The 12,710-nt window shown below is 38.5% G+C and overlaps 1 protein-coding gene across 11 annotated transcripts in view; it reads left to right on the forward strand.

The window, feature by feature from the left end:
• Positions 1-12,710, forward strand: part of ART3 (ADP-ribosyltransferase 3) — a 66,544-nt gene that overhangs the window by 25,342 nt on the left and 28,492 nt on the right. For 6 of the 11 annotated variants that reach the window (XR_004263703.1, XM_032261063.1, XM_032261066.1 and 3 more), the window contains exons 1-3: positions 2,357-2,487; positions 3,669-3,746; positions 8,656-9,367. Coding sequence is in view for 10 of the 11 variants with exons in the window: in XM_032261063.1 (XP_032116954.1) it covers positions 3,678-3,746; positions 8,656-9,367 (781 nt within the window). In the remaining variant the exon portion in view is untranslated. Of the gene's footprint in view, positions 1-2,356; positions 2,488-3,668; positions 3,747-6,261; positions 6,284-8,655; positions 9,368-12,710 lie in introns of those variants that run through there. The other 5 variants (XM_032261056.1, XM_032261059.1, XM_032261060.1 and 2 more) reach the window with 3 other exon arrangements.

Raw genomic sequence — 12,710 nt, forward strand, 5'->3', positions numbered from 1 at the left:
TAAACTTTACAAAGGCAATATATTTATCCATTTTGTTCACTGGTATACCTCTAGTACCTAAAACAGTTCCTAGCACTTTTTAAGGACTCAAATATTTGTTCAGTGAGTGAATGAAAGAAATCGAGTTAAAAACTGGAACAAAACAGAATGGAGCAAAATCACATTGGGGATAAACAAGGCCAAACTTGCCGTGAATGTCATCTGCCGTTTGTTATATTCTCTTTTGGGTGAACATTGGTTTGTTTTTGTTTTTTTGCCACCTGCAACTGTCTTGATCGAGTTATAGGTTTTTTTTGTTTTTGTTTTTTTGAGACAGGGTCTTGCACTATCTCCCAGGCTGGAGTGCAATGGCATGATCTTGGCTCACTAGAGCCTCCACCTCCCAGGTTCCAGCAGTTCTTCTGCCCAGCCTCCAAGGTAGCTGAGGTTACAGGCACGTGCCACATGACCGGCTAATTTTTGTATTTTTAGTAGAGATGGGGTTTCATGATGTTGGCCAAGCTGGTTTCGAACTCCTGACCTCAGGTGATCTGCCTACCTCGGCCTCCCAAAGTGCTGGGATGACAGATGTGAGCCACTGTGCTGGCTAAACGTTGTCTTTTGTGTGATATATAGATGAGTCTGGCAGGTTTTGGGAAGAAGTGATGAGAACTTCTGTAGGCCTACATGCCTAGGACTTAAAAGCAGGTCAGTGTGAACCTAAGGCCTGAAAACATGCAAATTCCTTTTCCTATCTAACCAAACTCCTGCTTTTTTTAAAAAAAAATTATATTTCTGGGAGTGAGTGTATGCTATGTATTTAATTTTAGATTGCCTCGCCAAGCGAGGTGGGAAAAAGTTGAAACTTATCCAGATTCTAACGAGTAAAGTTGGATTTTGTAAATATGGGTGTATTTCATGATAATTTAAAATGTTTTCTTGAGGTAATATGTGTATGTACAAAAAATACACATATCATCAGTATATAACTTGCTGAATTTTCATGAACTGAATGTGTCAATGTAATTGACACCCATAGCAAAAAGCAGAACCCAACTAACATCTCAGATGCTTCTCTGTGCCCTTTCCAGTTACTAGCTACTACCCATGGTGACCACTATTCTAACATCTCAAGCCTTGGATGTGTTTTGCCTAATTTTGTTCTCGATATAAATTAAATCATGTAGTATAAACATGCTTGTATCTCTTTTTTTGCTCAAAATTTTGTTTATGAGATTTATCTGTATTGTTATATCTGATCAGAATTTGTTCATTTTCAATGTTATATAAAATTCCATTGTATGAATATACTAGTTTATCCATTCTGTTGATGAACATTTAGATGGTTTCCAGTTTGAAATTATTATGAGTAGTGCTACTATCAACATTCTATTAATGTATTTTGGTGTATGCATGAATTTCTTAGGATATTTTTGTGGGTTTTTTGAGACGGAGTCTTGCTCTGTCACCAGGCTGGAGTGCAGTGGCACAATCTCAGCTTATGGCAATCTCTGAGTCCCTGGTCAAGCAATTCTCCTGCCTCAGCCTCCCGAGTAGTTGGGATTACAGGCACGCACCACCACACCAGCTAATTTTTGTATTTTTAGTAGAGACGGGGTTTCACCATGTTGGCCAGGATGGTCTCGATCTCCTGACCTTGTGATCTGTCTGCCTCAGCCTCCCAAAGTGCTGGAATTACAGCTGTGAGTCACCCCACCCAGCCATTTTTGTAGTTTTTAAAAATCCACAGTCAGTAAAACCATAAGTGTTCTTCAGCATTGGAGTCAGTATATTTACGATGTATACGTTACTCAAATGAGAGCTATAGTTGCAGGGATTACCAAATCCTTCCCTCATTAGGGATATCACTGGACTTTGTCTATACTTGGGACTCTTAACATGTTGTATTTTGGTTAAGTATGCATATTCATGTCTTTTATTAGATTGCGAGTGCTTTTTAGTACATGTTTTACTTGCTTGTGTATGCTGACACCTGACACAGCACCTGAAATACAGTAAGCTAGTTGAGTGAATGGTGATAGCTGTCACCATTGCCAGTGATTAACAAAGCAAGACCTTTTAGTTATGTGAATCATTTAGCCTAGAGTAAAATCCATGCTTTAAGTTTGATATCTCAGTGTCAAAGGATTAGGAACGGGAAGTGATTTCTCTCTGAGTGAAGCCCAGAACTGTGGGCTCAGAAATGAAAGAGCTGTGTGGTTAAAGGGAATTGCTATGGCTTTACAAGCCTCTTGGCGATTTAAAGTGTTAACAGCAGTGATTCCAAGGCATAGTGTGGGGGCCAGATATAAATAGCAGAACACAAGTAGGGTAATGTACCACTGCCAAGTTACTGCTGGGGGTGTTTATAAAAAGAAAAGCATTCCCTTCTCAGTTCTCACTGTCAACAACATCCCATCCTGAAGACTCGCTTACCACAGCTGAGAGTGGGGGAGTCAGTTTGAGGCCTAGCATCATTTTAACTTCCTCCAAAGGCATAAAAGCCAGGTAAACCTTTTGACTTCTTTACACTCAGACTAAAGAACAACTTTTAGGAAAATCCTGATCCAAAGCTTGCTTGGTAATATTGCCTTGTGACAGATACCTGTTATCTTATATTCCAAATCTTTTTTGGAAAGAAAGGCTTAACACAAAGGAACATGTTGGTACTATATTTTAGTATCTTTAGTAAAAACAAAACTGCTTTGGAAGAAATATGGGAAATTGAGGCCCAAATGATCTATAAAAGGGAAAACTATCTCCCTTCCCCTGTGCTGTTCATTTTTATTTTTAGAATCCAGAATATGGTGATTGGTAAGATAAAACAGAAGCTTCATTTGAGTTACAGTAATGTCACTTTGTTGGAGGTATGTGGAAGGAACTGTAGGTTGACCTGCTATAGCTTTTAACTGAGTTAGTTAATGGCTCTGGGATAGCTTCAGCCTTTGAGGGCCTCTTGACCCCCTGTTTATCCCTTTTGGTATCATAAATACTAGGCTGAATATTAGGCATTCGGCCAATAGTTGTATAATCTTAGAATTGCTGCCTACGCTGTTCCTTCTTATTCTTGTTCCCGCCTTCAGAAAGTTATGCAAGACATTTATTTTACCCTCGGGCTTCTCTTGATTGTGAATATTTGTGGGAAGGGGGCCATTTCTGATAATCCACTGCTTTGTACCACTACTGGCCTCATCATCTCCTTCGTCCCACTGAAACGGGCATGACTTAATGTGCAAAGAGGATAGAAGAATGGATAATGTGTATGGACATAATCCTGGGTAATTCTTAGAAACTGGGAGCTGGGGACCAATTTGAGACTGCTGTTTTTTAGTCTGATTGTGTTATTCCTGTGCATGCTGAGGGGAGATTTAGAGATGGGAAGAATACATGACTATGGTGGGAGAGATGACATGTCTGAAGGCATATGGAAATAGACAGATTTAATTTTGAGCAAATCACTGAAATTCTCAGGAGTTTTTGTTTCCTTGTCTGTAGAATGAGGGTGTTAGACCAGTAGATAAAGTCTAATGGCTCTGGAAGCCCATTTGGAATTTATTGATAATAACTTCCTGACCATCATGCTATCCGTTTGCATTCTGAATGAAAAAAATATACAGTATCATCCTATTCTACTTCCCTAAACCTCTTTTTTGAGTCTACTGAATTGAAATTTCTTTATTTTAATTTAGAAGAGAAAAATGAAGACAGAACATTTTGAAATAGTCACCATGCTGCTGGCAGCCATGATTCTAGTGGACATTTTCCAGGTAATGTTGGGAATGGGAAGCATGTGGTCATTGGAATGGAAATTCTTGATATAACATGACCTGAGACATCTGATGCTGGAAATGAAAGTAGTTAGGATAGGTAAATGAATTTATCATAAGCAGCTCTTTCGTTTTACATATGTGGCACATATTAACTATAAAAAGTTGAAAAACTTAAGCAAAAAGAGGAAAGTAAAGATTATTCATAATCCCTCCAGAGGGAATGATTCCCAACCTGTTGGTGGATACAACCTTCTTGGCTTTTTTCTATGTGTATACTGTTTTTAATTTACAAAAATGAGTTTGCACTCTACATAGTATTTTTTTCTTTGCTTTTTAAGTTAATACTATGCTACATGTCTCTTCATGTCATCAGATATTGTGAAAATGTTTTTCTTAAAAAAAAATGCTGCATTGTTTGATTACATGTTTTTAAATTAATGACCATTTCTCACATTTTTTTTCTGGAAGAACTTTTATGATTGTATTTGCAATTGACTCTTTAAGCATCCTATAACATATTTTTATGTAAAATATAATATTTCACTTGATTTTCCCCCCACATTGTTAGCTGTCACATTACTTCTGGGTATTTGTGCACCATTTTAAATGACTTCTTTAAAATATCTTAAATTCTTAAGATGTTACCCATTTTTTAATTTAATATTCTAATCCATTGTCTATAGAATCATCGTGTATTCTGTTGCCTGTATCGCATTTTTATTGAGATATAATTTACATACCATAAAAATTCGCCACTTTAAGCTGTATATTTCAGAGGTTTTAGTATATTCATTATGTTCTGTGACCAACACCACTATCTGATTGGAAAACATTTCCATCAACCCAAAAAGGATCCCTTACCTCCTAGCAGCCAGACCCAATTTTGTCCTTCCTCCATTCCCTGGCCACCACTATTTACTTTCTGTGTCTATGCCTCTTCTGGATATTTCACCTGAATGGCATCATATAATATGTGACCTTTTGTGTCTGGCTTATTTCACTTAGCATAATGTTTTCAAGGTTTCTATCAATACTTCATTCTTTCTTATAACTGAGTAATATTCTATTTTATGGCTGTACTGCATTTTGTTTATCCATTTATCAGCTGATGGACATTTGGATCATTTCCACTTTATGGCTATTCTGAATAGTGTTGCTGTCAACATTTATGTACAAGTTTTTGTATGAACATATGTCTTATTTTTCTTTTTTAAAAATTTTCTAATCATATCTGTACGTATTGAGATAATACAAACACTATTTGGTTATTTGGTAGCGTTACAGAGTAAAATTTACTTATATAGGAAATACATATGTAAAATGAATTTGGGAGGTTATGATTTATGATACATGATAACAGAATTACCTATTGTGAACATATGTTTCACTTCTCTTGCGTATATACCTAGGAATGAAATTGCTGGGTCGTATGGTAATTTTGTGTTAACTTTTTGAGGAACTGACAAACTTTTTCACACTAGCTGCACGGTATTACAATCCCACCAGCAATATATTAGGGTTCTAATATCTCTGCATCCTTGTGTTACATGCTACTTGGTTTTTCATCATTTGTAGCCATCCTAGAGGATATGAAGTGGTATTTCATTGTGGTTTTGATTTGGTTTTCAATATACTCTTGCAACATACTTTAAATGTTTTTGTTCTATAATTGTTTCATGATTTGTTTAGCCAATTTCCCTCCTTGACATTCAGGTCATTTCCATATTTTTGTAAGAAATTTTTGGTAATTGAATTTCAACAGTATTGGATTTTTTTTTTTCTCAGTGGATGTATCAGAGGAATATAATCAGCTTGTTCACCTAGCCTTTTGTACCTGTTTTTAAGTATCTGTTCAGTTGTCCCTGAATAGTGGTGGCATTTATGAACTCTGTTACTGCTCAAGGCACACACCATACAAAATACACAATCAGCTGAGGTGTCTGGCCAGAAAGACTTGATGTCTAAAATTAGATATTTGGAGACTTATTAGAGGCATAGGGAAAACACAGGAACATAGAGTAGATCAACTCTCATATAATGTAGGGAATGTGGGAGGTGTTTTCAGGGTCTGATGTCTTATACTGTGTTGATGTCTTGAAGAGAAATCAGCCATTGGTGCCCAGGCTGCACTCTGGTACATTCTGTGCTGTAGAGGAAAGTGCATTTCTTGGCCATGAGATGGCAGTGATTTGATCTCCTGAGGCTCAAATTCCCATGGCAGGAAACTGACCTACAAACCCAGGAGTACAGGGGTCTCAGTGACTTCCATGGCAGAATTCTGTGTGGCTAGTAATCAATCAAGACAGTTTCTGAAGCTGGCACAGTTCCCTCATTTGTTAAATGGTGTTAACAATTGTTTTTTCAACCTTTTATAATGGTTGTTATGAAGACAATTACATTCTTCTTCAAGTGCTACATAAATATTCGTGGTCTTCATCATTGGAAAATTCTCATTCTTTAGAGGCAACAGAACAGTTTGGTTAAGAGGACAAGACTCTGGAATTAGACTGCCTGAGTTCAAATTCCAGTTCCATGTAAGTCTCAATCTCTTAGCTTTTTCATCTTTGAAAAAAGAAAAGGGGGCTAATAATAGTACCTACCTCAGAGGGTTGCTGAACACTTAGTGCCTGGCGTATAGAAAGAACTCTGGAGATGTTTGTTAAGCTTAGTGAGTGGCCACAGTGTGTCTGAGAAGGAGATATGTAGGAAAAGTTCACAAATGAATAGATGGTTTTAAATAAGAACCAGTTCGTTGTGGTTGTAAGATTATAAGTTTCATCTTAGCTATGTTAACCTTTGAAGGGTTTTTGAACATTCAAGTGAAGGTGTTAAATAGGCAAATAAATTTTATATATAAGACTGGCACTTACAGGATAGGTCAGATATATTTAGAAAATAATTGAAACTGTAAGCATGTATATAATTGCCTGGGGAGCATAGAGTTGAGAGTTAGAAAATACATAGCTTTGAGAAACTCCAGCATTTAGTGGCTAACTGGAATATGTTGTGTCTACAAAAGAGTCTTAAGAAGAAATTCCCCCTTAAGTGAGAGCCGTTTGGGTGGAGAGATCGGTGGGAAGCCATAATGGTGAGGGTTGAGATATAAGTGAGAAATTAAGTGGAGATGGCAAAGGTAGACATCTCTTTCAAGACATTTGTCTGTGAGGGAGAGAAGAGAGACAGGGGAAAGGAGATAGCTAGAGCAGGATATGGAAGCAAGTTTTGTTTCTGCTTTTACAAGTTAGTGTCTGTCTGTCTGTCTCTCTCTCTCTCTCTCACTCCCTCTCTCTGACACACACACACACACACACACACACACACACACACACACACACACCCCCACAGAGTGAGAGAGAGAGTTTTTAAGAATCATTCATGCAGCATCTGTAACTTTAGCAGCTTCTGGCTAAATGTGTCTATAAAGTCTCCAACTGAGGTCCCTAAGCAGACTTGTGCAACTATGCAATATTACAAGTATAGAATAATGGAAAAGAGGCATTATCCTTTTATTTGTAGATATCCATAAATAGTATTCCTGGGGAGATTTGATCATCTTAGCTTTTAATCCATCAGCCAGAGTACAGGGTTCTAATTTAGTTCACTTGAATATTTTGCCAGGTTCTATGCTAGGTGCTTGGGATTCAAAGATAAATACAATACAGATCCTACCCTTAAGGAACCAACAGTATAATACATATATTCCTAGCATGAAGTAATATAAAATAGTCACATCACACTGGAGAAAGGCCTTAGGAAAAAATAATAATAATCACCATATGTTAAAGACACTTGATATTTGCCAGGCATGGGGCAAAGGGCTTTGCATATATTCATTATGTAATTTAATTCTCACAGCCATCCCGCAGTTAAAATATTCCCTCCACTTTATCCTCATTTTTTTAAACGGAAAACTTAAAGATTAGAAATGTTAAGTAACTTCCATACCTAGTTAGTAACAAATGGAATTTGAACTCAGATCTGCCTGGCTGCAAAGTAGTGTTAATTACATTATACCACCCTGCTTCTTATGGTATGTGAACATATGTATATGTATAATTTAGTTGTATGTGGCATTATGCCTCTTTAGTTGTATGTGATTGAAATACAATTCAAACTAGCTTAAGCAAACAGGGAATGTATTGATTCTTACAACTGGCAAAGAACACAGTCTTCAGGTACAGTTAGGACCGGTGTCTCCGGTATGTTTTCAGTGCCTCATCCTTACCTCTCAGTTCAGCAAGCTTTATTTGTTGCTTTATTTTCAGACAGAATTCTCCATGGCACTAAAAGTAACTGTTGGAAACTCTAGGTCCATATTGTCCTTAGAGCTTACAGCTTTAGAGAAAGAAAGATACATTTTTTTCCTCTGGGAGCTCTGATTGCTAGGCTTAGATCTGTTTATCCAGGAGGTGCAAAATCAGTTCTACCCAAGCCATATGGACAAGGGAGGTGGCAACCCTAAAGGAAAAGGAGTAATATTTGTCATTGTGTGTTATAGGTCATGAATAATACTTTCCATGTGATGCTTCAAATTCCCAATAGCCTTGAAGGGTTGAGGAAATCTAGCTAAGAATATTGTTCAAAGCCAAGACTGCCACCCAGTTCTTTAGCTTCACATTCATTGTTCTTTGCTCTGTGCTATAATGTCCAGATAAATGAGCTACAGGCACAATCCCACCCATACCTCTGACCCATGACATTTACTCTTTCACACAAATATGTCACAGCTAAAAAGTTATCAGTAGCAATGGAATATACTTCCTACATTAAAAAAAATACTCAAAGCTGGTTATAAGTAAGGAGAGAATTTTGGCAAGGGATGAGAAGGTGACGGTAATAATGTAAGAGAAAATGATAGTCATTAAATATCTTATTTCAAAAGTATTAATTTCTTTTTCCTTTGAAGGTGAAGGCTGAAGTGTTAGACATGGCAGATAATGCATTTGATGATGAATACCTGAAATGTACTGACAGGATGGAAATTAAATACGTTCCCCAACTGCTAAATGAGGAAAAAGCAAGCCACCAGCAATTAGATACTGTGTGGGAAAACGCAAAAACCAAATGGGAAACCCGAAAGACTCAAATCTTTCTCCCTATGAATTTTAAGGATAACCATGGAATAGCCCTGCTGGCATATATTTCCGAAGCTCAAGAGCAAACTCCCTTTTACCATCTGTTCAACGAAGCTGTGAAGATAGCTGGTCAATCTCGAGAAGATTATATCTATGGCTTCCAGTTCAAAGCTTTTCACTTTTACCTGACAAGAGCCCTGCAGTTGCTGAGAAGACCTTGTAAGGCCAGTTACAAAAATGTGGTATATAGAACAAGCCAGGGCACTTCATTTACATTTGGAGGGCTAAACCAAGCCAGGTTTGGCCATTTCACCTTGGCATATTCAGCCAAACCTCAAGCAGCCAATGACCAGCAAACTGTGTTGTCCATCTACACATGCCTTGGAGTTGACATTGAAATTTTTCTTGATAAAGAAAGTGAAAGAATTACTTTAATACCTCTAAATGAGGTTTTTCAAGTGTCACAGGAAGGGGCTGGCAATAACCTCATCCTTCAAAGCACAAACAAGACCTGCAGCCATTATGAGTGTGCATTTCTAGGTGGTAAGTGTCTACTCTGTCTGTGCTTGTCTGGGAGGGAAGGAATGGGATTCTTAGGCTTAGGGAAAGGTCAGTGAAGGAGAGTGAGAAAAGTTTGAAAGGTGAAATGACATTTGTCAGTTTCTGATCTAGCTCCTTTCATACTATCTCTTTACCCATAATTTAATTTTATGAAAATCATACATTTGTAGAATTACTAAAAGTTAAAAAAAAAAAAAAAAGCACAATAAGGCAGTGGTTCTTAACCAAAGGCAGTTTTGCCCTGCAGAGTCGTTTGGCAATGATCAAAAGTATTTTTGGTTGTCACAGTTGGGGAAAAAAGGGATTGCTACTGACACATCTAATGGATGGAGGCCAGAAACACTGATAAACAGTGCACAGGACAGCTCCACACAACAAAGAATTATATGGCCCAAAATGTTGGGAGTGCTGATGTTGAGAGACCCTACTATAAGGCTTGCAACAAAAACTAATGCAGCCTGGGCAACATAGGGAGACACCCATCTTTACAAAAATAAAAATAAATTAAAAAGTAGCCAGGCGAGGTGGCACATGCCTGTGGTCAGCTACATGGGAGGTTGAAATGGGAGGATTGCTTGAGCCCAGGAGGTTGAGGCTGTGGTGAGCTGTGACATACCACTGCACTCCAGCCTTGGCGACAGAGCAAGACCCTGTCTCAAAAAAGAAGAAAAAGAAAAATAGCAGTCGCCAGCCCTACCTTTCCCCAATTTCCACTCCTCAGTGGCATCCAGTTTTAATTCTTTTAGCTATTTTTTTCAGGTGCTTACTGTCATGTTTCCAAGTAAATAGCATGCTTCAACTTGTTATTTCTTGGTTTTTAAATCTTTAGACATCATGTATTGCCTTCCCACTATACCGAATGAGTATTTAACCCTCATCTGCCATATGTTAGTTATGAATTTTTGTGTTCAGCTGTAAGTAACAGAAACCCCAAGTGATAGCTTTCATTTAATAAGTCTTAGAGGTAGGCTGTTGAGAGTCAGTGCAGTGGCTCATCTGCATCATCAGTCACTCATGTTCTTTCTTTCTATTCCACCATCCTTAGCATGTTTTGTTTGTTGATTCATGTTTGCACTTGTGACTGTTGCAGCTCTAGGCATCAGTCCATGTCTAAGACAAAAAAGAAAGGAAAGGGATGACAGCAAGATCTACTTGTTCAATAAGGAAAGTAAAAGCTTTTCCAGAAACCCTTACTAGACTTCTGATTACAGATTATTGACTTGAACAGATTTTTAGTCACCCATAGCTACCAGAGAAGTTTCGAAAGGGGGTAATTAGCCTTTCTCCAGTCAAGGGAAGAGAGAGAGAGAGAGAGAGAGAGAGAGAGAGAGAGAGAGAGAGAAAGAGAGAGAGAGAGAGAGAGTGTGTGTGTGTGTGTGTGTGTGGTGTGTGTGTGGGTGTGTGGGTATGGTGGGGAGGGAGGGAGGGGGAGAGACAAAGGAAAAAGGAATTAGAAATGGCTGTTAGGTCAGTAAACCAGAAGTTTCTGAAAACCACCACCCTCCTTCCCACTGTATGTCCATTTCTCCCTTCCCATTCTCCCAGCATAGTAAAGACAGGGCATAGCCGAGTTAGAGTTGTTTTTCCGTGCTTAAATCCCTCTTTTACCCCAGGGTTATTGAACGATTTTTTTGTTTGTTAGTTTTTTTATATCCAATCAGTAATTCACCTCAAAATCCTTTGACAGAAATACAAATTTCCTCTTTCCCCCGGATAATGCCCTCATCATACTGCTCTATGATATACTCTTTAGGCCTGCTGAATGTCCTGAAATCTCTCCTCACTGCCATTCTGAGATGTTGCTTCTTCCCCATGAGAGATCTTCTGTTTCTTGGATTTGCAACTCTTTCTTGGATTACTCCTTTGTTTGGTGTGGTTGGGGATGGGGCTTCTGCAGAAGTTTCTGAGAAATGGTCCATTAAGGAAAATTTTCTAAGTCTCTGCATGTCTGAGAGATCTGCTTTTAAGCTCAATTAATAGTTTATATAGATTTGCATTTCTATTTTAGAAACTATTTTTTCTTGGAATTTTGAAGATATTCCTCCAATGACTTCTAGGCTCTGTAGATGTTGTTGAAAGGTATGAAGCCATCCTGATTACTAAAACTTTGAATGAGACTTTAAAAAAAAAAAGAAATCTAGAAGGTTTTAGGTTGTTTTCTTTATTCCTACCATCCTGAAATTTTATGGTGTTGTGCCTTACTGTGTGTGAGTAAAGGGTTAGTAAACCCTTTTTCCTGTCTCCTATGAAAATGGCCTCCTGGTGATCTTCCAGCACTCTTTCTCTGTAATCTGCTAAAGGTGGAATGACAGCTGTGTGACCTTACAGCATTGCCTGTGGTAAACATAACCCTTGATTGGTAAAGTGCATCTGAGCTGGGAGGATTGTGAATACTTGAGGAGAGGCCATAGCTTTGGGTTTTCCTGAATGTGGTGTGAGATACCCAGGTGTTCTCCTTGTTGGGTCCTGGAAGGAGAGCCGTACTCTCGTACCAATCCTGCATACGTTCAAAAGATTGTATTTTATATGTGGCATGAGGCTACACACCACAGTATGATGAGGGAATTATCCATGAGGCCACATGCCACAGTATGATGAGGGAATTATCCAAGGGAAAGCTAGAGAGGCCCCTACACCCACCTGTGTAATCTTGTTTCCTTGAACCTGAGCTGTAATTTGGAGGCAAAATAACAGCCCTGGACTCCTGTGAAGACTTGCATTGAAGGAACACATCTGAGGCTGCTCTGCTTCTAGACAGTATGCTTTATTCACTGCCATAGATTCTCCTGCCAACTGAGTAAACTGGTGAGGGGTTGGCCTTTTTGGGTCTTGCAAGTATGATTGCCTAACTGAACCAAAAACTATCGGTGCTGGGTCAAGTAGAGTAATGCATGCCATAGGCCTCAAAGTGGAATAGACTTTTAGACCTTGACTCAATGTAGCCAAGGTACTATGGGATAAAAAGGCTGGGTGGTGGGAAAGTGTTAGTGAGACATTGATGCCTGGGTGGGGGCGGATCCACTTATGATTGGATGGCAGAAGCTGTGTGGATTGAGGTGCCTAGGGTAAAAATTTTAAGGAAGTCCTCACTCTTAGGGCTGTACCTGGACTTGTTTATTCCTGAGAGTACCTCCATAAATTTTCTCTAGGCACCTTATTTGCTTCATCCTAGTCTTGGATCTGAGTTGTACCTGAGAAGGGAGATTCTAGAAGGAGCAGATGAAAGTTGGGATGAGAAAATTTGTGTTGAAAGGAAAAGTGCTTATTAAAAAGACAGGGGAAAAAAGACGAGATAAGAAATGGTAGCTCACGTTTGGAGAAAAGG

This window comes from Sapajus apella, unplaced genomic scaffold, assembly GCF_009761245.1.
Source record: "Sapajus apella isolate SASKATOON/1434 unplaced genomic scaffold, GSC_monkey_1.0 scaffold121, whole genome shotgun sequence".
Taxonomy (NCBI): Eukaryota; Metazoa; Chordata; class Mammalia; order Primates; family Cebidae; genus Sapajus; species Sapajus apella.